General features: G+C 41.9%; 1 protein-coding gene across 1 annotated transcript in view; it reads right to left on the reverse strand.

Moving 5' to 3' along the window:
• LOC149238595 (uncharacterized) overlaps positions 1-25,832 on the reverse strand; it is a 224,754-nt gene that overhangs the window by 26,759 nt on the left and 172,163 nt on the right. The window contains exon 12 of the mRNA XM_089373103.1: positions 7,167-7,470. Within this exon, the coding sequence (XP_089229229.1) occupies positions 7,167-7,470 (304 nt within the window). The remainder of the gene's footprint in view (positions 1-7,166; positions 7,471-25,832) is intronic.

Consider the following 25,832-nt stretch of genomic DNA (forward strand, 5'->3'; position numbering starts at 1 on the left):
CCGCCCTTTTTCCTCTTTGTCTTCTTAGAAAATATTGAATTCATAAACCTAGGATCCAATGGATGAGATTTAATCTCCAAATCTCAAGATGTGTGGTTGAGATTAACTCTTTCAATTGACCCCCCCACACATTGACTCCATTATTTAAACGCTCCTAGTACATTTTTCAAGTTGTGTATCTTTTTCTATTTTTCTCATGAAGTGATTTTTCACCTCATTTTAATTTAGAAAAATGCACTATGTACTTCACACATAAAGTCACTTTATAAAGTACAAGTGACTTTAATATTAGAAAATGTACATGGTACAACACTTTTAAGTATCTTTTCCACCCATGACGTTAATATAACTTATAAATGTCACCAAGACAAAAGTTATTAATGTGTCTACTAGGCTAGAAGAGATAAATCCCTGGCAACACCTCTCCTTAGTACTATTTCCAACATTTATCAAGAGGGGATTAGGATTTTAATGTGGTTAAGTTCCCTTTTTAGAGGGATTTCACTTTTTTGACTATGTCCACCAGTACAGGTAGTTAGCCCAGTCAACCAAGTCATGTTTGACTCCACTAAATGGTTGATTTTGGTCTGCCTCAAATGATTCAAACTAACTCAATGCTAGATTTGACCACCGAGTCCCCCACTAATTATAACTAGTTATACTCAAAAATTGGCTAGGCTTAGTTAAATTGAGTTAACTCCAACAAGTCTGATAACATTGTTTATTACTGAACAAACACCAGTGATTTGTGTCTCATCGCAGCTCAGTGAAGGCCAAACATACATTCACCCAACCCAAATTTCAATGCTAACACATTCACACCCATGCCCTGGCTACTTCAGTAAAACTTAAAAATAATCTATGCAGTGTCATTATAAAATTTTATATCATATACACTTGTAGTATACTATCTAGATATAAGTGATGCATCCTCCCCTGTCATGTCCCTTCTCAAGCACATTAGTAACAGGGTGTTGCTATATAAGTTTGCACATTTTTTTACTAAGGAAGAGGCCCCCACACTTTCGACTTAGGAACTTAGGGGCCAAATCGACTTTATTTAGTTGCTAGTGGAATGAGAGGGCCACCCACATAGGAATTCGAATTAGCCATTCAATATGCTTGGAGGGAAAATCGAATGGGTAGATGGAGGGGCCCACATGAGGCTAAGGGGACCCAAGGAGTTATAAAGAGAGACCAGCTCTCATTTTGTTTTCAGCTTTGACATTTGCAAACAAACACACATTTGTTCACTTTGCTATTTAGCCAGTCTACTAGTTGTTTAGCCACAAGTCTCTCACGTTGGAGATTCAACCTCTACTTTGGGGGACCATCCGTGCTTGCCCTAGGGAGGAGGTTCTACAGGAGTTTCGTGGCAGTGACACACATCAGCAACAGCACAAAGGAAGGGAGTGCGCATTTATGGGCAGCCAGGAATCACGTAGAGGGAGTTTCTGACCGACAAAAATCACACAGCTTGTCGAGAGGCGGAGTTGAGGTAGCAACATTGGACAGGGATTTCTGCTAGAGCTTTCAGCTAGCTGAGCCAACATTCCAACAATTCACATTTCAAGGAGAGGGACAGCGTAGAGGCCACACAGCAAAATTTCGTGGTGCTTGGATAGGAGCTGATTCGGGCCAAGAGTTCATTCGGGGAGTTAGGAGTTGGATAGAAAGGGTAAACCCGACATTTTGGAGGAGTTTGCAGATTGATTTGCGGGCATTTTCCAGCAAGTCAAATTTGGTAGCCATAGCTAAGGTGAGGCTCCAAGGGGGTCGAAAAACCAAAGTCAAACCCAACTAAAATACCTTTTGCGTTTTTCTAGGTTTTGGCCAAGGAGTCTAGGGTTAAAAGCATATAAATTTCTGGGCGGTTTTAGTTCACTTTCCAGCCATTCGAATTTCAACAGTGCAGCGGTTTTCTAGGCAACGTAGTGTATATTGGTGCAGCAGTTGGGCAACCTTCAACTCAACCATTTTCCTACCTGGGTTTGGTCCTGCTTGTCCATTGAGACAAGCCCAGGTGCACCATTCTAATATATATTGTATCTAGCCTGCAGATTTGTATCTAGACTCATGGAGATGGTCATAGTCCAAAGTAAAGCATAGTGGGAGCTCTCAGACATTAAGGGTGTTGGAGGCTCAGGTTGGCATTGGGATCCAAGCGGGGCTTCCTATCTGATATCAAACATGCGAGATGGCTATGGCATTGATGAGGTAGTCAACCACGTGCCTGAGCGCATGCATTCCTTAGGGGAGTTCCAGTTGACGCTAGTGGCCAGGTGGTTTGTAAGCAGACTCCATTGGTTGTTTTGGCATGTTGGTTGCGCATGGAGGCGCATGATGATTAGCATTCTCTCGCAAGAGCTAGTTGGAGGAGGTGGCATGGGTATGCCACCATACTGGGTATTGTATGGAGACGATGTTCTCTCATTGAGGTTTAAGACTCAGGGGTCACAGAGGATCGACACAACAGAGATATCCCCCTAGCAGGAGTGGAGTTAGGGTGCTTAGGTCTACTAGGATGGACGAGGGGACATGACGCATGTCATGGTGGGGTCACTATCAGAGTGGCGGACACTTTGGCACATGCAAGATACCATTTGTTACAGGGTGGTATGATAGTAGGCAGTGCTACACAAGACTACACAAAGTCAGGTCGTAGCGTCCAGTGTTATATAGAGGGATGTGGCTTGATGCATACAAACCCAATTCTAGGCCATAGCACCCAGTGGTGTGCAGGGCTATGCAGCGAGGAGCAGTGGCCTGCAGAGGAGCATGGAGATACATGGTGGTATACCACAACATGCCAGTTGACACTGTGGGGGAGGAGTGACTCGCATCGCATTGAGGACGTGCGGGGAGTGATAGGTGCAGTGACACAGGCAGGACGCAGGACGATATAGGATGGTATGGTTGTAGTCGGGGGTATTCTATGGTGTACAGAAACAGGTTGCAATATACAGTGGCATGTCGACGAGTTCGGTGACAATTGGTGGTATGCAGTGGCAGATGATGTAGTGCAGTGGGCGCTTGGAGCATTACCTCCAAGGAGACTTATGGACAGGGGCAATAGGTGTACCATTGGATGCATCTCACCTAGGATTGATGAGGACATGGTTGAGCATCTTGTGACACCATGTCTAGCGGAGATAGGACCTCGAGGGGGTTTTCAACAGATCCGAGGCAAAGACAAAGACATCCGTAGGATTACTCTGGAGTATTCTGGCAGACTATTGATCACACCCTTCGGGACATACCCACCCATCCTCCTTTGGTGTTGCTTACAATCACATAGTGTTTGGTTGTTGCTCCTTGACACTCTCCATTCAGGCAGCAGAGCATGGGAGGCTCACCCTAGGCAGTTGGATGAGACACCGCTTGTCACGCACTGGGAGGAGACTCTCCAGTTGAGACACTTGATAGGTGCACGAGTTGATAGATACAGGCTTAGGGATAGCATGGTTGATTGTCAAGGTAGCATATGTTCCACCCCTCGGCTCACACTTGGGGGGGTGACCGAGAGGGAGTTGTATGGTGCTTTTCCAGCTCGACAACTTGAGACATTAGGTGAGCATGAGGTGCGAGGGATGCTAGCCCTTGTTAGCAAGATGATGCCTAGGCTTCCAGCAGGACCCGGGCACATCATCAGAAGTTGGGATAGTAGATCTTGTTGTGTGATTTAGCGAGCGCAGAGCAGTTGGTTAGTCGCAATAGGGGTTCTTGATGCTTGGTGCCTACCTATTGGATACTTGTAGGAGTTAAAAACGAGGCACGAAGGAGTCCCAACAGCTAGCAGCATATCACAACGGCAGGCAGAGAGGATTGGGGGTTGTGTACCTCTAGTATGTTTATGGGATCTAGGGATCTAGTGGATTGGTGGGATACTCCACTCCTCAATGAGCATGGGCAAGATAACGGGTGAATTGATTCATTCACAGGCAGACACATGGGGAATCACCGAAGCCCTCACCATAGGGCGACGTAGATTGTTGCTCAAGATTGGGGCCAGCCATGGAGGGATAGGCACTGACACTATTGGGTCGCTTTGGCAAGTTGGGCCTAACCTCGATCATCGCATAGATTATAGTTGAGACCTATGTGAGAGGAGGCTTTCGTGCAAGCATGTTAGACAGTTAGTGATGAAAGGGGTGTCACGGTGTCAGCATGACAGTTTCTTGTTGCGTTGGGCATGGGACCCTAGCATCATAGTACTTAGCAGTTTAAATACCCATAGGGGTGAGTTGGTTTCTATAGGGGAGGGGCATCCAAACTCTCCATCGGGTTTCAGTTATTCGCTAAGGGCGTGGGAGACTTCATCAACATGGCAAGATGGCCAACAAGATGATTTCAAGAGTAGCTCATGCAGGAGAGGCTTCATTCGCATAAGGATTGAGTTGTATCTTCAAGGGCCCAAAATCAGATTGCATGGGGTGGACTATTTGATAGAACAGTTTCATGAGGATTTGGGCAGAGTTTTACATCGTCGTGATGATCTACTTATTGGTGATAGACACAAGGATTCTAATGCCCATATCTGGCAGAATAGTGAGTGGAGCAAGGGGGGCTTCACATCGATCAGTTTGGATTGGGATCCTGGTACCGAGGGACTCCTTCACTATAGGATAGCACAACGATCAGGGACGATCCAATGGCACATTTGGGACCCTGGTGAAGTTTGCAGTGATAGTGGGGGTCCACAGTCGGAGAGGGTGTTTGTTCAGTCATTGCTATGAGGACAAGCGATGTTTGGTGCGTTGGAAGAACTTGCCAAATGAGGATGCCACCTGGGAGGGTGAGCATATTTTGAGGCACCCATCTTTGAAATTGCTCGAGGGCAAGCAACATTTGGGAAGGGAGGACTGTCATGTCCCTTCTCAAACACATTAGTAACAGGGTGTTGCTACACAAGTTTGCACATTTTTTAACTAAGGAAAATGGCCCCACACTTTCAACTTAGGGACTTAGGGGCCAAATCAACTTTATTTAACTGCTAGTGGAATGAGGGGGCCACCCACATAGGAGTTCGAATTAGCCATTAGATATGCTTGGAGGGAAAATCGAATGGTTGGATGGAGGGCCCACATGAGGCTAAGGGGTCCCAAGGAGTTATAAAGGGAGATCAGCTCTCATTTTGTTTTCACCATTAACATTTGCAAACAAACACACATTTGTTCACTCTATTGTTTAGCGAGCCTACCGGTTGTTTAGCCACGAGTCTCTCACACGGGAGATTCAACTTCTACTTCGGGGGACCATCCATGCCCGCCCTAGGGAGGCTGTTCTACAGGGGTTTCCAAGAGTTCCGGGGTAGTGACACACATCAGAAACAATGCAGAGGAAGGGAGTGTGTATTTCTGGGCAGCCAAGAATCACGCATAGGGAGTTTGTGACCAGCAGGGATCACACAACTTGTCGGGAGGTGAGGGAGCTGAGGTAGCAGCGTTGGACAGGCATTTTCGCTAGAGCTCTCAGCCAGCTGAACCAGCATTCCAGCAATTCACATTTCTCGATTGAAGGACAGCGCAAAGGCCACACAACATAATTTCGTGGTGCTTGGAGAGCAGCTGATTCGGGCCAAGAGTTCATCCAGGGAGTTAGGAGTTGGATAGAAAGGGTAAACCCAACCTTTTGGAGGAGTTTGCAGGTTGATTTGTAGGCAGTTTCCAGCAGGTCGAATTTGGCAGCCATAGCTAGGGTGAGCTCCAAGGGGGTCGAAAACCGAAGTCAAACCCAACTAAAATACCTTCTAGGTTTTTCTGGGTTTTGGCTAAGAAGTCCAGGGTTAAAAGCATATAAATTTCTGGGCGGTTTTAGTTCACTTTCCAGCCATTCGAACTTCAGCAATGCAGCAGTTTTCTAGGTGGCGTAGTGTAGATTGGTGCAACAGCTGGGCAACCTTCAACTCAGCCATTTTCCTACCTGGGTTTGGTCCTGCTTGTCCATTGAGACAAGCCCAGGTGCACAATTCTAATATATATTGTATCTAGCCTGCGTATTTTTAATAATACGGCTCAACAGTTCCTTGCAGCATTTCCATGGATGTTTAACGTGTGTTTCATTTTTATATTATGCTGCTCAGTTTATTTGCTTAATATCACTTGCATTCCTATCTAGGAACACTACATCACCACAAACCCTCGGCCCCCATGTACACATACCCCCAACCCAAACTTCAAAACTGACACAATCACACCCATGCCCCGGCTATTTTGGTGAAACTTAAAAATAATCTATACATTGTCATTATAATATTTAATATCATGTACACTTTAATTTAAATTTTACATGTCAAAACCCACTACCACAATTGGATTTTGAGGGTTGTTTCTGTAAGGCAGCCAAGGTTCGAAACTAACAGTAATCAGGAGGAGACACCAAAAAAATCCAGGCATGTTAAGAGTTGGTGTGGCCCAGGGCGGGCGCAATTCTCGGGTGATTTTGACGGCTCAGACGCAGCTGGGTCATGTTTTCTTAGACCACAGGCGGCAGGCCAGTCCCACACGTCACAGACATTCTAGCAACAAAACAAAAAAACAAAAGCTCTATGCAGAAATGAGTGACGCATCCTCCACTGCCAAACACCACTCACCCCCACCCCCCTTACAAAATGCACACATACCCCAACCAAATTTTCAAAACTGACACCCCCGCCATCGCTATCTCAGTAAAACTTAAAAGTAATCTATACCCAACAACTAGTTAGATGTTTTTAGACCTTTGTATACAAACCATGTTTGAATTATTTAAAAAAATGAAAATGGCAATACATCTTCTACATAAAGAATCCTACAACTGTTTAAAAGGAAATACTAAAAAGAAGTTTCAGCAAGAAGATTCAGCATATATAGAGAAAAATGAAATGGGTTCTAGAAATCCATCTTCTAATATCAAAATATGATAATCTTACAGCTAGACTAATGTAAAAAAATTCACTACAGTTTACAAGTTGAGTTAAGGAATGAAATAAATTCTTATCTGGAATTAGTAAAATGCATTCATTTCTAACAACTGGACCCTCCCTCCTAACTTTTGAGAAATATTACATTTTGTGTTCCTTTCTTTTTCCTCAAGTAATAAAAAACTGAAGCACGTAGTAACAGCTCACTGCATTACATATAAATGTGGCAGGATTAAGCTTATAACTGATATGCATAGCTATATACCTTCGAGTTTCTTTAACTGTTGAAATCTCCCGTTGTGGGCTTCCAGGCATACTTCGGCTTCGGGGACTGCCCGGTGCACTTTTAACAGACCCATCTTCACTATGTGCATAAGAAGATCCATTTGCTGTATGTGGATGTCCCATAGAGGAAGAATTCTCACTTTTCCTATCTAAGTTTGATGAAGAAGATAAATCAAATCCGCTTTCAAGAGGACTGCTATCATCCCATGCCAAAGCTGAACTAGTCTTTGCAGAGAGAGTGGGTGCAGCCCCTTCATTCATCAGATCCTGAACAGCAGAGAAACCTGAAAACGACCATGTATCATAAGTGTATATAATGAACTTTATACAGCACACTTGTGATATAACTAAAACATCCCTTGCAGTTGGCCAAAATGAGACAGGCACAGTAAAGTTCTAGAATTATTACTTATGCCATTCTTCTGATTCACAATTTTATAAGCTGAAGAAAACTCCAATAAATCAAAAGCTAGAAATATTGCCTATACAAATCCAATGTAAGAAAACATAGGTGTCATTCTTGCATAGTTTTCTCTGTTGTTTAAAGAGAACATTTTTGAATCCAGTAACAAGAATAGATATAAATGGAAGCATTACATATCGCCAATCCTTCCGTTAATACCATATTGCAGATTGGACTAAATAATCAATAAAACATTAGAGATGAAAATGGCAAAAGGAGACGTGACGGAACCAAATGTGATGGGCACCAAGTACAACTTCATCACATCTTTGCTATGACTACTTGTTACACTTGGAAATGTATTTAATGATCACTTGAAATGGCTATAGTTCATACACCCACTACTGTTTATGCAGATCCTCATTTAAGGTACAATTATGTTTAATATCTGAATTTCTGAAATCAGTTCATAACTATCCAAGTGTGTAATGACTGATGGCTTCTAAAACCTCAAAATCAACGAATGATGTCTTGGTTGCTGCCAAAATAATGTTGAAATTATTTGTGTTACCATAACAGTTGTGCACTTTTGCTGCTGAAAATTATATCCCTCAAGTAACAAACTATTTCTACAAACATACTGTTTTTCCAGATAAAAATTATGGCAAATTTAAGGGCTGATAAAGATTGACTACCTTGCCAACTTTGTACAGATTTTATATTATTTTCCTAATACTTGTAACGTGCCAAATTCTAGAAGAAAAAATAGTAATTATAACTTCATGATTGTTTGCAGAATCCCTGGGGTTTTTTCAGTTGAGATGCACAACTAAGAAGGAAAAAAAACAGTTACAGCTTTAAAGTTTAAACCAATATAGTTTGAAACTCGACAAGGTTTATTCACGTCTTTCTTTTGATATTACATCAATGTCAATCAAAAGTTTCACATCAGATATCAAACAATTTTCTATTATTGAGGGAGATTGCAACTTCCAAGCACAGATGGTGTGACAAGGATTATTTTGTGTTTAAAAAAATTATTGAATTCTACTTTGTGAATTTGGATAACACTTCAATTTCTAATATGCTAGCGTATATAGGCAATATTTGGCCTAATATCTCAGTATTCCAGCCTTTCCAGTACAAATGTGTGGGGATTGAATATCAGTTTTACTTTCAAAACCTATCATTTGCTAGATAATTTTACATGTCGCATATTTCTCTTTCACTAAGACCCTGAGATATTGAATTATACTTTGTGAATTTCGATAACACTTCAATTTCTAATATGCTAGCATATATTAGCAATAATTGGCCTAATATCTCAGTATTCTAGCCTTTCCAATACAAATGCTGAATCTCAGCTTTTCCTCACAAAATCTATCATTTGCTTGATAATTTTACATTGTCCCGTCTTTCTCTTTCACCAAGACTTAGAGATATGCCAAAAGGGTATCTTAATCAGATTAACTTTAGGTTGTATTTCCAATGTCTTCTTCATGTTGTTGCTTCGTTCTCTGCAACATGTGCAAGGTTGCACTCATGAAACTTTTCAGGTTTACTATGGAATAGTAGATTCCAGAAACAGCATCAGCATTCAGGGGCTAATGTCCTTCTAAAAGTCTTGTCGTTAACTCATTCTGTGCAGCATATGCATGCATGCACTACTGAAATTTTTGTGGCTTGCAGTGAAATCATAGGTTCTAGAAATAGAAAGCCGAACCAAAAGCCTAAAAAAATTGAAAGACACTGAACAACAACAGCAGATACCCACGAGTACGTGAACTCTAGGGTTATCTTAAGGATATGTGACAAATGACATTGAATGTGGTAAGAAAGGTTAATGAGGTTGCCTATTGGCTGTGAAGAGTAGAAGGCCATCTTAGGGCCAAGAGGTTGGTGGATGACCCAACTAACCTGAATCAACTAATATGTCCTCCTTTATAACCTTATTAATCTTTCCTTCTAAAGGGATAAGGTGACCAAAGGCATCCAAAAAGTGTCTGTAGGAGAGAAAATGCTCGATATAAATGTCAATGCACTGAAGGAGAAAAGAATCCTCTAGGAACCAACACCGTATTCAATGTGGGAGTTCCCTAAAGGAGATCTTAGAGGAAGGGCAAATAACAGTAATCTATACCACCATCTAGCTGAATTGCCGAAGTACAGATCAGAAAGTTGGAAGGAGAAAAACCTGAATAAATGTTCATGGCACAAGGCTAGGCATCAGACTCAGATTGGATGATTGCCTAGGAAATGTCCGTTTGCTACAGGTCATATGCTGGATGATAATGGATTGGACTCTCTCTAACCATGCCAACTTATTTCAGATTTGAGGCTTCTGAGATTTGAGTTTTATTGACAATGTGTTTTCCAATCCATTGCATGAGAATTTTGAGTTACCAATGTTTTGAACCTGCCCATGAGGTTCATCATCAGGATAAAAAAGTGTGAATGCAAAAAATTCTAATTTTGCCAAGTATTAATAAATAGGAAATGATGAGAACCAGCAGGAACAAACTGACAGAACCCTAATTAATATAATTATTTTGACAGTAAATTAATATTGATGTTAATTAATAACTAATTTATGTATATTAGATATTAATATGTATATCTCAAATATTTTAAATATTCATATATAATATTTTAACTATTCATAATACATATAAATATATATGAATAGTTAAAATATTTGAGCTATACATATTAATATGTAATATACATAAATTAGTTATTGATTTGCATCAATAAATAGTTATTAATTTTCATCAATATTAATTTACTGTCAACATAACTTAGTTATTAATTAACATCAATATTAATTTACTGTCAAAATAATTATATTAATTAGGGTTCTGTCAGTTTTTTCCTCCTGATCCTCATCATTTCCTATTTATCAATACTTGGCATAATCAGGTTTTTTCGCATTCACACTTTTATCCTAATGACAAACCTCATGGGCAGGTTTGAAACAACGGCAACTCCAAATTCTCATGCAATGGATCCGGAAACACATTCTCAACATGCCAACTTAACTGGCGGCATAATGGGTCCCCAAACCACAGAACCATACAGAACTACAATGCACAAAAAGGGGAAATTTGGACTAGTTTCCCAAACAAAAAAAAGTTGAAAACGTGATCCCTCAAATTTGGAAACACAAAATACATGTTTTTTTTTTCTAGTTTCCCCTTTCCTGATGTAACTCTTCCCGATGATAGCCTCTGTAAGCTTCGAGCTTCTAACATAGATGGTACATCTGGGACTTTTAAAACACTTAAGCCTGATATAGCTCTACCTGTCCGACTATGAGCTCACCTTGTGGTCATGAGCCCAGTAGTACCAACGCATTATTGGGTGAATTTTTTAGAATACCTTTTGAGGTATCTTCTTCTTTGCGGTATGAGCAAGGGATACTCCTAGTATCCGAAATTAGTAAAAGGAAACTCTGAATGGATCTCTGGTGAGGGATGCTCTACTCTGGATCCATCTGAAGTTGATCATGCTCTAAGAACATGTATCCCATTATACAGACCAACTGTGGGGGAGCACCTCCCACCCCCCTCAAACCCGCTCCCAATGCACTCCCTTTGGGAGCGCATCGGGAGCGACCCTAAGAGCATGCTCCCTAAAAAATCACTTCCTAGCTTTTTCGCAATTTTTTTTATGCAAACACGTTCCAAACACAATTTTTTCCCAAAGAAACAAGAACTTTTGAGTGGGGTAACCTAATGATCAAGCCTATGGCCCTAGTATTGATATGCAATTCATGGTAATGTTAAATTCTTAAAGTAAAAGTGACATTCGTCTTTCACTTTCATCCTTTCAATTAAATTTCTAACATTACCATGAAATGACTCAGAATGTTTGAGAGTGGTTTTGACCTCATTGGAATTCATATGGAGAAAGTAGAATTTGAGATCTCACTCAAAATTCAGCAGACTTATCAATTTTTTTCAGGATTTCTGGATTGGGGGGATTGCAATGTTTCCATTGGATTTTGTCATGTAATAGGGTATGGAACTCGTCAAGAGCACCAATCCCTCTATGTAACTTGATGCTAGTAACATTGGTTGTCGAACTCCTTTATCATGACCCTACTAAAAATGTACCCATCACATTAAACAAAATCTTGACTCGACATGCTATATAAATCAAAAACTTGTAACTTGTGGACCTGTGGTTGATGAAGATTGTAACTACTAGATGATCAATGTTATATGGTTTAATCTATGTTTTTATGCTTTTTATAACTAATTCATCATTCTACATGCTGTCTTAGAAATTAGGCACTTATCGTGGCAACAAGAGGCCCAAGCATTAGCAATAGATAATAGGTTTACTTGTCTTTTCTAGTTTCTTGTAGCTTTTATAATTGTTGACTCTTTCATATTTATTATGATAATTTTTGTAATCAATATATGACAATTTAAGTTTGAAGTTTGAAGTTGGAAATTATAACTCATTGGTAATGAATTATGAATATGATGCTTCGTGAAAGGTGATAGTTGAAACATTTCATTTCATGTTAGATATTCTTTGTTATCGTTTGGTTACTTGGTAATGGTGACAAGTGCAAGTTACAATTTTAGTGATCAATGATGATAAATGTTATATGTCGATTTTTGAAAGTCGATACTTTAATATTGATGAATCATGAGACTTGATATGTTGTATGTTACTAACTTGTGGACATCATTGATGAGGATTATAACTTTTAGATGATTGATGTTATATGGTTCAATCCATGTTTTTATGCTTTTTATATCTAATTCATCATTCTACATGCTTTTGTTGATATATATGCATCAAAATATATAAAAATCCCAAACCGAGAGCTTTTGAAAATGTCGCTCCCCACTTCCGCTCCCAAGTAACCTTGCTTCGAGCTAGTCTCAATAATATCGATCTATTGAACTTTGTTGTCGTTTGTTGCTCCAATCTGACAATTCAACAAGGAAATATGAGGTAATCAATCTGGTCATCCTAGGGCGGGGCATGGCGTGCATGAGCTAAGATCTGTCACTAAAAATCTCTCTGATGGAGAGGGCTAAGCATATTTGGTCCTCATACCGGAAGAAAGTAGAGTGGGAGCCTTTCGGGTCCCTATAGAGGAAGTGATAGCATCCTCTAATCTCATAGTATAGGGGACGCCAAAAATGAAGTGTGTCTAGGTCTCCTGCGCATGAAGAAGGTTCGCCGGCAGATCGTGCTATATGGTAATTTGTCTCAATCTAGAGTCGATGAGAGACAACACGGAGTTGTCCCAAAGGGATTCTAAGCAAGGGCATCCAATGTCTGCATGTAGAAAGAGGGCAGACAATCACGCCATCCCACATCACCAAAAAGTGTTGTAGCTAGAAAGACATCTTCAAACCCAAGCTCATCAACGGTGAGATCCAAGTGAACTAAATGTACAATATGCAAATATCCTCTTTGATAGTCTAGTCAGCAAGAGATGGCGGGCACATCAAGCAGACCCTGAATGAGGGGAAGGCACTTTAGGGAGATAGTAATCATATGATAAATCAAGACACCTCTAAGAACCAACCTCACACCCAGCCTAGGGAAGGATCTGCAGCAAGAGCTTCTGAGGAGCAAAGTGCAAGATAAGAATACCTCTCTCGCCTAGTGGCAAAACCTCTGAGAGATTGAAATCTATAAAGGAAATAAAACAAGCAAAAATTGAACTCAAGGTAGCAAGGGTGGATGCCAAACTCTACTTGAATGATGAGCTATGGAACCATTTGCTTACATCGAATGATGCACTTGAGAAGCAAGGTTTATGCTCTCTCTAGTCTAATCCAGCCTGTTTGCAACAAGCTCGATCCCTAGATCTTTGAGCCATAGAGAACTGTGGGTCCGATAATCACCTCCATGAGATAGAGTTTGGTCGAGATGTCCTAAAACCAGGGTTGCGGGGTTGTGCCCTCCCCCCCGCCCACGAATCCACTCCCAATTCGCACTCTGCTCGAGAGCTAGTAGGGAGCAATACTTCAAAACTCCAACTCCGACTCGACCGAGGGTTGACTCCGACTCGGCCGAGGGTCGACTTCAACTTGGTATCGACTCGGCCGACTCGATTTCAATGACTCGGTTGTTGTAAAAAATACATTAAATATTTATTTTTTATAAAACCACATAATTTTAAAGATTTTCATTCATGTTTCCAAACACACAGCATTAGAATATAGATAGAAGACAACATATGATCAAAGTAGGCTCATGAATATATCCATTATATCAAAATGGCACCCAGTGCACTGTCCAATACATACATGATGATGATATAGAGATCAAAACAAAAACACATAACCAAGGAGGTTATAAATGGCCTCTACAACAAAAGTCTGTGACCAGTACTACTGGCTAATACTAGAGTTGCCAACATCATCTGGCTCAGTGTTATTGGGGAGCGGGAGCGAAAGTTGGGAGCGGGAGCGAAAACGGGAGCGAGAGAGACATTTTCAAAAGCTCCTGGTTTGGGAGCGAATCCCAGAGGATTTCGACAACCAATGTCACTAACATCAAGGTACATAGGGGGATTGGTGCTCTTGATTAAATACGAGTTCCATACCCTAATACATGACAAAATTCAATGGAAACATTAAGATCCTCCAATCCTGAAATCCTGAAAAACTGATAAGTCTGCTGGATTTTGAATGAAATCTAAAATTCTACTTTATCCATATGAAATCCAATGAGGTTGGAACCACTCTCCAACATCCCAAGTCATTTCATGATAATGTTAAAAATTTAAGTAGAAGGATGAAATTGAAGATTAAGGAGAATGTCACTTTTACTTTAAGAATTTAACATTACCATGAAATTTGAACAGCATATCAATACTAGGAGAGGGGAATGGACCCCAAATAGCATTTAACTAATTTAGAAAACACCTTGGAGTCCCCAACACTCAGCTAACACTTAAAAAAAAAAAATTAAAATATGAAAAATCGCATTTTTTTGGGGGTTACAGGCCGCATTCATTGACTCGGCCGAGTTATTGCGGAACCGGCCAAGTTGATCGAGTCATGACTGACTCGGCCGAGTCATGCAATAACTCGGCTGAGTCAGTCATGACTCAGCCTCCCGTTCCGTTTTTTCTGTCGGGTCACAAACAGTCCCAACAACTCAGATCAACTCAGCCGTTTCGGATTTGATTCAGCCGTTTTTTAAAACATACTAGGGAGCTACGATGGGACCACGCTCCCTTTAAAAAAATCCGCTCGTTGTTTTTGAGGGAGTGATTAGGGGAGCGATCGCTCTCGGAGCGATGTTTTAAGAGGCGGCTACCCCTCTTAAAAAAGCGCTCCCATCGGCACCAAAAAAGGTCGCGCGGCCGAGAGAGGGAGGACACAGCCGACGGACAGAGAGGGAGACGAACAGGAGGGAAGGAGAGGGGGAAAAGGTTAAAAAGGCCCTCTCCTCTCCCATGATTCACCCATTTTTCTAGGTTGGAGAGAGCAAGAGAGAGTTTGGAGCTTGGAGAGAGCAAGAGAGAGGAACTTGGAGAGAGCAAGAGAGAGGAGCTTGGAGGAGCTTGCAAGGGAGATTGGAGCTTGGAGGAGCTTGCAAGGGAGATTGGAGCTTGGAATTGAAGGCCAATGAGGTAGGATCTACACTCTAATCTAGCATTTTTGTTTTTTTACGTTCATTGCAAAATAAATAAATAAAATTTCTCTATTTCCCATTCCCATTCCTCCATTTTTTTGGAGACTCAAAACTTCAAACATCATGGCTATATGGCTTGGCATTTTCTTATTGTTGGTTCCTTTTTTGGTTATTATGGTGTTCGAGAGTAGGAGGGTTGATCTTGATGACGAAGTGGGTTATAGTGGATTTGATGAAAACCCTGGAGAGGAGTACCTTGTTGAGGAGGAAGAGAGTGGACATGATGAGGCCCCAAAAACTAAACAAGACCAAACCCCATTATGGAAATATGTTTCTAGGCCTGAAGCAGGGAAAGGGGGTGGGACCACTAAATTTACGTGCACCCATTGCAACAAAACTTACACGGGTTCATACACACGTACGAGAAGGCACCTATGTGGGAAAAGGTCATGGGATGGAGATAAACCAATAGGAATCAAAGCTTGTGTAAGTGTGTCAGCAACCAATAGATCCAAATACATAAGGGAAGAGGAAGCCCAATCCAAATCTAAAAGATCAAAGGGTTTCTTTGAACATAGCTCACAATCACATGCACAAATAACTACTTCAGCGTCCTCCCATGGCAGTGGATATGGAAGCACAGGAACAAACATCCCTTTAAGGCATAGAACCATATCAGATTTCCTTGACGAAGGGTTTAGGAATGATGTTGATTCAAAATTTACCTGTTTCTATTAAAATTGGCAACTAGGGCCAAACTCCATGCGGGTCATCTTATTTATGGCAGCGGATATTTTTCTTTGATTTCTCTCGTCGAGAGGAATCCAAGAAAAATATCAACTGCCATAAATAATTTCTGTTAAAATTGGCAACTAGGGCCAAACTCCATGTGGGTCATCTTATTTATGGCAGTTGATATTTTTCTTGGATTCCTCTCATCGAGAGGTGTAGGATTGATCTAACGATCATCCGATTCCGACATGTATACATGGACATATGAATTTATTTGTATTTCATGACAATCTGTCAAGCTCAACCAGCAAGATAAAGTGTGTGGTACACCCCTAGCTAAACCTCAATGTTGCATATAAAGGAAGGAGACATTGTGCCTCATTTCACCATCACTCATTTCTTCATCTTCTCTCTCCTAATCTGATTGGACAAGCGTAGGAGCAGTTGATCTCTCACACGTGCTAGAAGGAGGACGGATTTCTGTTTTTAGGGCTGTGTTGACTTTCAAGGCTGCGTTCACCAAGGTGCAAGGTTGTTGACCATTGACCCAGTTGTTAGGGAGAGTGTTGACCCAGCGTTGACCAAATATGAACTGCACATTTTTGTTTTGGGTGCCACGTTGACTCGTTGGAGCTGACCACAGGCTATACTATTCATTGACTGTTGTTTGACCATTGACCGAGGGTTGTTTTGAGCTGCCTATCTTTGTTATTGAAGATTGAGTTCTTCAAGGTTGACTTGAGGTCAAATTGGAGCTGTTTGACTAGCTTTGACTTTGTTGGTTGGTGTTATATTGATGTTGATATAAAATCACATATTTGTGATATTGTACTATCTCTCTCTCTCTGTGCTAAATTATTGAAGAATATAGAAGAATTGATTAAAGGGTTTCCCCGCATTAGGGTTTGTCCCTAGCTAGCCACCACATCTTGTGTCTCTTGTCTTAGCTTGTCTTCTGTCGATTTTATTTATGTTCTATCAGCATTTTACTTATATGTTAATGTGATTGCTATACTGAGAATTGACATTAGGCTAAAAAGAAGAAATTGAAGTAAATTGCTCTAAGAATAGAACATACCATAAATTAACATGGTATCAAGGCTAAGGTGAAGACAAAGCCCAAGCAAGAGTAAGAGAAATCACCGAAGACTGTTGGAAAAAGTCAAAAGGCTTCATGGGTTCCTCATCACACTTCCCCACCGAAGACAAGTTCTGTGAGAAGTCCGACTATCACAGATGGAAGATGCCTCTTGCTCTGACATTGGAAGAGCAGGAAGTGTTGGACTATGTGAGAGGAAGAATTACAGAGCCTCCGTCAAATGCATCGGCTACTCCAAGAAACAAGTACACAAAAGGTGAAGTCAAAGCGAAGAAGATCATCCGAGACTCTATTGACAAGCGCCTGGTGGCCTATGTTTCTGAGTTGAACACCTCCAAGGAGATCTACGATAGACTGATAAGCTTGTTTAAAGTTGGTGATGCAAATCAAGTTTTGTTCCTCAAGAATAAGTTGAAGGATATTAAGAAAGGCAAAGACAAGGATATTCAAGCCTACTTCTTAAGGATCACTGAGATCAAGAATGATCCCCTATCATTTGGAGAAGTCATTGTTGACCGGGAACTGACTATCACTACTCTTGGAGGGCTCCCATCCGAATGGTATGTATTTAGAACCACTCTTCTCAACAATGATCGAATTCCGGGATTTGAGGAATTGATGGCAAGATTCATTCAAAAAGAGACAAGGATGGTAGAGCAAGAAATACCTTCATTCAAAGGCAACCCCACTGCTTTCTCCTCTCATGCTAAAAGGAGAAATAATTCTACGTCTAAATTCAAAGGAAAGGTCGGATCGAAGGGTGGAAGAAAGGGAAGATGCTTCGCTTGCAATAAATTTGGCCACTATGTGAGGGAGTGTCCAAATAGGAAGGACTCCTGGGGCATCTCCAACCACAATCAAAGGAATGGCAAGTTCAATAGCAAAGGAAAGAGGAATGTCAGAAATCAAGTAAGTGGTCAACCCTCCAAGAAAGCAAGGAACTCCAGGTATGAATCAAATCTTGTTAACAATAAGCAAGATGAATATTATTGAATATCATCCCTCTCCACTACCTCTCCTCCGAACTCGTTGGGCAATTGGCTTAATGATAGTGGTGCCTCTAGGAACTTCACCATTTACAAGGAAGCTCTCTCTAATCTGATAGAGAAGGAGACAAACTTGGAGATTATTCTTGGAGACAATTCCACCTATCCCATAAAGGGTGTAGGGAATGTTACTCTTCAATTAAATCAGGGTAACACAATTCATTTGCAAGAAGTCCTATATGAACCTGATCTCAAGAAGAACCTGGTGTCCATTTCGGCAATGGAAGACAAAGGCTACAAGTTGGCCTTCATCGATGGCAAGGTACGTGTGTGGAAAAAGAATTTTAAAGATGCTTTCACTCTTGGGTTTTGGGTTGACTCTTTATATCAAGTTGGAGGAACTATGTTGGGAGCCATGTCTTTCAACACAACTCTTCAGTCTGAACTATGCCAGTGGAGGTTTGCCCACCTTCATTATAAGGCTCTACCTGATGTGAGACAAATGGTGACCGGGATGCCCAAGTTTAAAGTAGAGCAAGAAGGTGCATGTCTGGGGTGTGTCGAAGGAAAACTCAAAAGGGGACCATTCCCCTCAAGCCATAGCAAGACCTCCGACATTTTGTAGTTGGTTCACTCTCACATATCTGGTATGATGCCTGTGAACTCTTTGGGAGGATATTTCTATTATCTCACTTTTACAGATGATTATTCTCGCAAGACTTAGATATACTTCTTGAAAAAGAAGGATGAAGTGTTCTCCTGGTTCCGTCACTTCAAACCCTTGATCGAGAATCAAACCAAGAAGAGGATCAAGATCTTAAGGACTGATAATGGGATCGAGTATGAATCCAATGAGTTCCATGAATTTTGCAAAGAAGTTGGCAGTAAGAGGGAGACCACAACACCATACACTCCTGAGCAGAATGGTGTGGCGGAGAGGAAGAACCCTACGATTTTGGAAATTGTTCGTTCCATGCTTCATGATCAAAGACTTCCAAAGTTTCTATGGGTCGAAGCTACGAATATCGTCGTATATGTTCAAAACCGATGCCCTCATCAAGCATTGGATTCCAAAACTCCCGAAGAAATGTTCACTGGTTAGAAACCTGATGTCTCTCATTTTAAAATATTTTGGAAGTCCCATATATTTTCATGTGCCGAAAGAGAAAAGAAATAAATTGGGTGCATCTGGAAAGAAGGGAATCTTCGTGGGCTATAGCGAAACTTCTAAGGGCTATAGAATCTATGTGGCTAGTCAAAGGGAAGTCGAGATAAGTCATGATGTCACCGTTGACAAAGATATGGCTCTTAGCAAGGTTGAAAATCTTCCTATTCTGAGGAAGTATAAAGAAGCTGACACCAGGACGTCGGATGAGAAGGAAGATGAGACAATGCCCGATGTGGAATAACCTATGGATCCCATTGATCCCCCTCCGCAAGAACCTTCCTCTTCTAGTTAGAGGCCCTAATGGCTTAGGGGGGCACTTGATGATGCTGAAGGACACATTGCACCCAGGGGGACTTTCCGTGAAAGTAAGAAGCCGACCAAGTATCAGGGATACTTGACCATTATGAGCACCATCATTCAAAATGAGCCGTCATCGTTCAAAGAAGCCGTGAAGCATCAATTATGGAAGGATGCTATCAATGAGGAATACGAGTCCATCATGAAGAACAATGTCTGGGATGTGGTCCCCAAACCCTAGGACAAAACTGTTGTCACCTCAAAGTGGCCTTACAAAATAAAGCATGGAGCCGATGGGAGTGCTGAAAAGTGTAAGGCAGCTTTTGTCGCCCATGGCTTCTCTCAAAAGGAAGGTGTAGATTATGACGAGATATTTGCACCTATTGCCCGATACACCACCATCCGCTCGATCATAGCCCTTGCTACTTCACAAGGATGGAACCTACATCAGATGGATGTCAAGACCGTGTTCTTGCATGGTTATATTAAAGAGGACGTCTACGTGGAACAACCCGAGGGGTTTGAGATTCGTAATCGGGAATCTCACATATGCAGGTTGAAGAAAGCCCTCTATGGGCTGAAGCAAGCACCCCGAGCTTGGCATGGCTTCTCTCAAAAGGAAGGTGTAGATTATGACGAGATATTTGCACCTGTTGCCCAATACACCACCATCCGCTCGATCATAGCCATTTCTACTTCGCAAGGATGGAACCTACATCAGATGGATGTCAAGACCGTGTTCTTGCATGGTTATATTAAAGAGGAAGTCTACGTGGAACAACCCGAGGGGTTTGAGATTCGTAATCGGGAATCTCACATATGCAGGTTGAAGAAAGCCCTCTATGGGCTGAAGCAAGCACCCCAAGCTTGGTATGAGAGGATTGATAGCTACCTGATGAAGCTAGGATTCACTAGGAGTGAAGCCAATCCAAACCTTTACTTTAAGGTTGAGGATGATAAACCTCTCATACGGGTGTTGTATGTTGATGACCTCTTTCTGATAGGTGCAGACTCTCTCATTCATAAATGTAAGAGGGAGTTGGCTCCCAAATTTGAGATGAAGGACCTAGGACTATGCACTATTTCCTAGGGTTGGAGGTCTGGCAGAAGCCAGGAGAGATTTTCCTATCTCAAGGAAAATATGTGGTGAAGATATTGGAGAGATTCGGAATGGTAGACTGCAAGCCCGTGACTACCCTGATGGAGCTCAACTTCAAGAAGTTATGTGGTAGTGTTGTTGGACCTGCTTTGGGAAATGCTACTAAGTATTGTCAACTCATAGGAGCATTAATGTTCTTGGTGAACTCCTGTCGGGATATATGTTTTGTAGTCAACACGTTGAGCTAGTATATGGTTAAGCCTCATCACTCACACTGGATTGGTGCCAAGAATCTTCTGAGATATCTTTGAGGCACAATCACTCATGGGTTGAGATACATTGTTGGAGATGTGAGGCTACATGGATATTCCAATGTTGATTCGGCAAACAATATGGCGGACCGAAAGAGCACTTTCGGGTGATGTTTCTCTTTGGGTTCTGCCTCGATCTCCTGGATGAGTAGGAAGCAGAAGTCGGTGGCTTTGAGCACCGCTGAGGTAGAGTATATTGCTGCAAGTATGGCCTCATGTGAGGTTGTTTGGTTGAGGAAGCTCTTCAATGAGTTGTTTGGAAATACATTGGATACTAATGTGATCCTTTGTGACAACCAGAGTGGGATTCGTTTATCCGAGAATCCTGTATTTCATGATTGCTCCAAGCACATCGATATCAGGTACCACTTTATCCGGGATATGGTAACAGCAAGGAGCAATAAGGCTCCATCATATCAAGACAGATGAGCAAGTCGCCTTCATTCTGACGAAACCCCTAGGAAAGGTCAAATTATTGACTTTCTGAGAACGACTAGGAGTCGTTGAGAGACCCTCTTATGAGGGTCTTGTATGATGCATACATTGAGCTCTGGGAGCTTCGGGGGGCTTGGGGTACTTCTTGGAGCGACAAGCGACCATAGGGTGACTCACCCTCCCCTAGTGGTGCACTGTGTACAAGGTGAATGGTTCAGCCTTCCCTTGTGATACCTCGTGTCGACATGTAGGCAAGATGAGCGGTCCATCCTTCTCCCGCCGAAACATCCTACCCATGCAGTCTAGGACTCATGGGAAGTACCTCTCATCTGGCTAATGAGTAGGGAAATGAGGATAGGGAACATAGTAGTACCGATGGATGCATCATGTATCTACTGTACTCCCTATGCTAGGATGACATTGATCTAGGATCAATTGGAACTGACTTTGGGTCAGTGAGAGTGATATAACTCACTCTCTTTTGGAACTGATATGGGATCAATAAGAGTGGTATGACACACTCTTCATTGGGACTGAATTCAGGTCAATGAGAGCACTATTGGGCACTCTCTTTTATCTGGGACTGACTTTAGTGCAGGGCAGTGCATATGATGGCAAAGATAGTACCAACAGACAAATGGATTAGCAGATGGAGTTCTCCCTAGTTGAGAGGGAGTGTTAAAATTGGAAACTAGGGCCAAACTCCATGTGGGTCATCTTATTTATGGCAGCGGATATTTTTCATGGATTCCTCTCGTCAAGAGGTGTAGGATTGACCTAACGATCATCCGATTCTGACAAGTATTGATGGAGATATGAATTTATTTGTATTTCTTGACAATCAGTCAAGGTCGGCCAGTAAGATAAAGTGTGGTACACCCCCATCTAAACCTCAACGTTGCATATAAAGAAAGGAGACATTGTGCCTCATTTCACCATCACTCATCTCTTCATCTTCTCTCTCCTAATCTGATTGGGCAAGCGTAGGAGCAGCTGATCTCTCACACATGCTAGGAGGACGGATTTTTGTTTTTAGGGTTGCGTTGACTTTCAGGGCTGCGTTGACCAAGGTGAAAGGCTGCTGACCATTGACCCGGTTGCTGGGGAGTGCGTTGACCCAGTGTTGACCAAATTTGAATTGCACATTTCTGTATTGGGTTCCACGTTGACCAGCGTTGACTGGTTAGGGTTGACCGCAGGCTGTATTGTTCGTTGACTGTTGTTTGATTGTTGATTGTTGTTTCACTGTTGACCGAGTGTTGTTTTAAGCTGCCTATCTTTACTGTTGAAGACCGAGTTCTTCAAGGTTGACTTTAAGTCAAATTGGAGTTGTTTGACCAGTGTTGACTTTGTTGGTTGGTGTTATATTGTCGCTGATATAAAATCACATATTTGTGATATTGTACTATCTCTCTCTTTCTGCTGAATTATTGAAGAATATAGAAGAATTGATCAAAGGGTTTCCGCGCATTGGGGTTTGTCCCTGGCTAGCTGCCACATCTTGTGTCTCTTGTCTTGGCCTGTCTTCTATCGATTTTATTTATGTTCTATCAGCATTTTACTTCTTTTTCCCCTTGGAAAAATCATAATTTTCATTATCAAAGGAAAATTACTTGTTGTTGATGCGATCCACATATGCAACGTGTGAGGCTGAGTCCCTGTCTAGTAGAGATATACAAAAAATAAAGTTCAATGCACTCCATGCAGGGAGGCTCTGCCTTCTGCAATGTTCATAATAAAGTTAACCAAAATAATACTCTATGCAGAGAGTATGAATGATTGTCATCTTAAATACAAACTGACAATATATAGAACATAAAACTATTAACAGCAAAAAACCAAAAACAGGCTCCTGCTGAGCCAATTTAGACTGTAGGGTCTATGAAGGGTTTGTAGGTAATACTGGTAATGAGCTCCATCCCTCTCTTCATGTATCAGCCATGTGCCATAAAGCCTGTGCGCTGCCTCCTTGCATAGCTGATCGGTAGGTGCATTTCATTCCCTGTAAATGTGACGACAAGCAAATGTGTCCAAAAATGATATGAGTCTGTGGGCCTCATCCAGTATGGGTCTCAGAGAGTAAGTTGTACAGTTGTTTGATTTGTTAATCCAATTGCAAACAATTTTTGAGTCCCCAAATAGTTTCAGATTTCTGCATTGTTTTTCCAATGCATATTGGATGAGGTATTTGGCAGTAATAAGTTCTGCAAAGTTGTTTGTGCCCCCACCCAGGCCCATTTGGATTTGAAAGTGATGGGATTCTGAGAAGTATAGTATGGCTCCGCCCCCACACCCATCTTCCTGTGCTGACCCGTCAAAGTATGCCCATGGTTGTGAATGGTCGATGTTTTCAGGAACAATCTGCTTGGGGGGAGGATGATCCTCATCATCAGGAATGATGTGATAGTCTGCAAGAAGGCACGCAGTGATGGATGGCCAGTGAGGAACGATATCCTGAAAAGTATAGCAATTACGAGCAATGCAAATTTCCCAGCAAATGAGGAGGGGAAGGTTCCTAGCCTTGGACAGGGTAGCTGTGGTCCATGCTTCTATGACAGTCAGGCCCTGCCAGGTTCCCTGGAGGGGATGGTCGAGAGCACAAAATTCCAGAGTTCAGTAGTGATAGGGCAGGTGAGGAAGGGGTGGTCTATATTTTCGGAACTGCCTTTACATAAACAGCACCAAAAAGGCCCATGTTGAGCTCTTTTAATAAGATTCTCACCTGTAGGGGCCTTGTTTTTAAAAATGTACCACATGAGTCAGTCCATCAAATTTAGGGGGGCTATGTATTTAGAGGAAGCCACCAAAGTCCAGAGGTTGTTTGATGTGATCAATTGCCAGCCAAGCTTGGTTGCCATAGCAGAGGAGAAATCTTCCAGCTTTTTTATTCCCCAGCCTCCCCATTTCTTTGGGGGGCTAAGCAGCTCCCATTTTGCCCATGCAAATATTTTCCCTGATTTTTTTCCTTTCCAGAGGAATATGCAACAGAGGTTTTGTATTCTGGAAAGGATTCCTCTTGGTATCCATGCTAGGGACATCCAGTACACTAGGGTGGCCTCAAGGAAAGCTTTGATGAGTACAAGTCTTCCTGCCCTGGAGAGGTACTTATGGTACCAAATATTGAGTCGTCTTTCCATTTTGGTGATTAACCAAATCCAATCTTCTATTTTGTATCCAAGGGGCTTCAGCCTGTAACCCAAATATCTAAGACCGTCCTTCAATTGTAGAAGGGTGAAGGGAAAGTAATGGAGTGCATAATGTATCTCATGGGGAGAGCAGCCTGTAGCAATAATGGTGGATTTGGTATTATTGATGATCATGTCAGTTGCAGTTTCGAATAGAGTTATGGTGTGCTGTAAAGCAGTTAGGTCCCCTAAACCACTGTTGAGGAAGATCAACACATCATCCACAAAAAGTAGATGAGTCAGTATGCAGCTATCAGTGATCGTGATTCCCTTAATCCTTCCCCAGTTGTGCTCTTCTTTTATGAGTCTACTGAGCCCCTCCATGACAAGCAAAAATAACAATGGGGAGAAGGGGCACCCCTGCCTGAGGCCTCTTTCAGAGTGGAAGAATGGCGATGTCGTTCCATCGACAAGGACACTAAAGGAGATGTTTGTTATATAGCACATGATCCATTTTATAAACTCATAAGGAAACCATAGGTGGGTTAGGAGCATTCGGAGGTATTAACCAACTTACCCAATCAAAAGCCTTGGAGAGATCCACCTTGAGAATCATGTCCTTCATCTTCTTCGTATGAATGGAGTGCATCACTTCTTGTGCAGTGCCAACTGCTTCATGAATCTACCGATCCTGGAGAAAAGCAAATTGTTCAGTGGATATGTGGGAAGAAAGAATGGGTTGGAGGTGGATGGCAATGATTTTGGCGATGATTTTGTAGATGCATTTACATAGGGAGATCGGGCGGAATTCATCAAAGGAGGCAGGGTTGTTTGATTTGGGGATGAGGGCGATGAAAGTGGAGTTGATGGCCTCATACATTCTCCTAGAGGACCGGCATTCTTCAATGACCTTGAGTAGATCCTCTCCAAGGATGTCAAAGAAGGTTGTATAGAACTCCATCGTCCAACCATCTGGTCCAGGACTTTTTTCACGCTTTAACCATTTTAAAATAGCCTCAAGTTCCCCCATAGTGACCTCCTTGAGCAGTGCCATAGAATCCTCCTGATCCACAAATCGAGGAAAAAGTTGTGCTACTCGAATGACTTCAGCAAGTGTGGCATTGGGAGGTGCCTGGTAGATCTGCTTGAAGTGGCATATTGCCAGGCAGGCTAGTTGCTAGAAGGTATTCACAGAGTTCCCCTGCTCATCTGTCAATTGCCATATGGTATTGATAGCTTTTCGGCCATTTGCAAATTTGTGGAAAAATTTTGTATTATCATCTCCCTCCATCAACCATATTGCTCTACTTCTCAACCTCCAAGTTTCCTCCCGGTCTTTTAGGATTTTGCCTCTCTAAGATATCAATGCAGCAA

Source organism: Pinus tabuliformis, chromosome 8, assembly GCF_031772625.1.
Source record: "Pinus tabuliformis cultivar Carrire ecotype Pingquan chromosome 8, CPIR1, whole genome shotgun sequence".
Taxonomy (NCBI): domain Eukaryota; kingdom Viridiplantae; phylum Streptophyta; class Pinopsida; order Pinales; family Pinaceae; genus Pinus; species Pinus tabuliformis.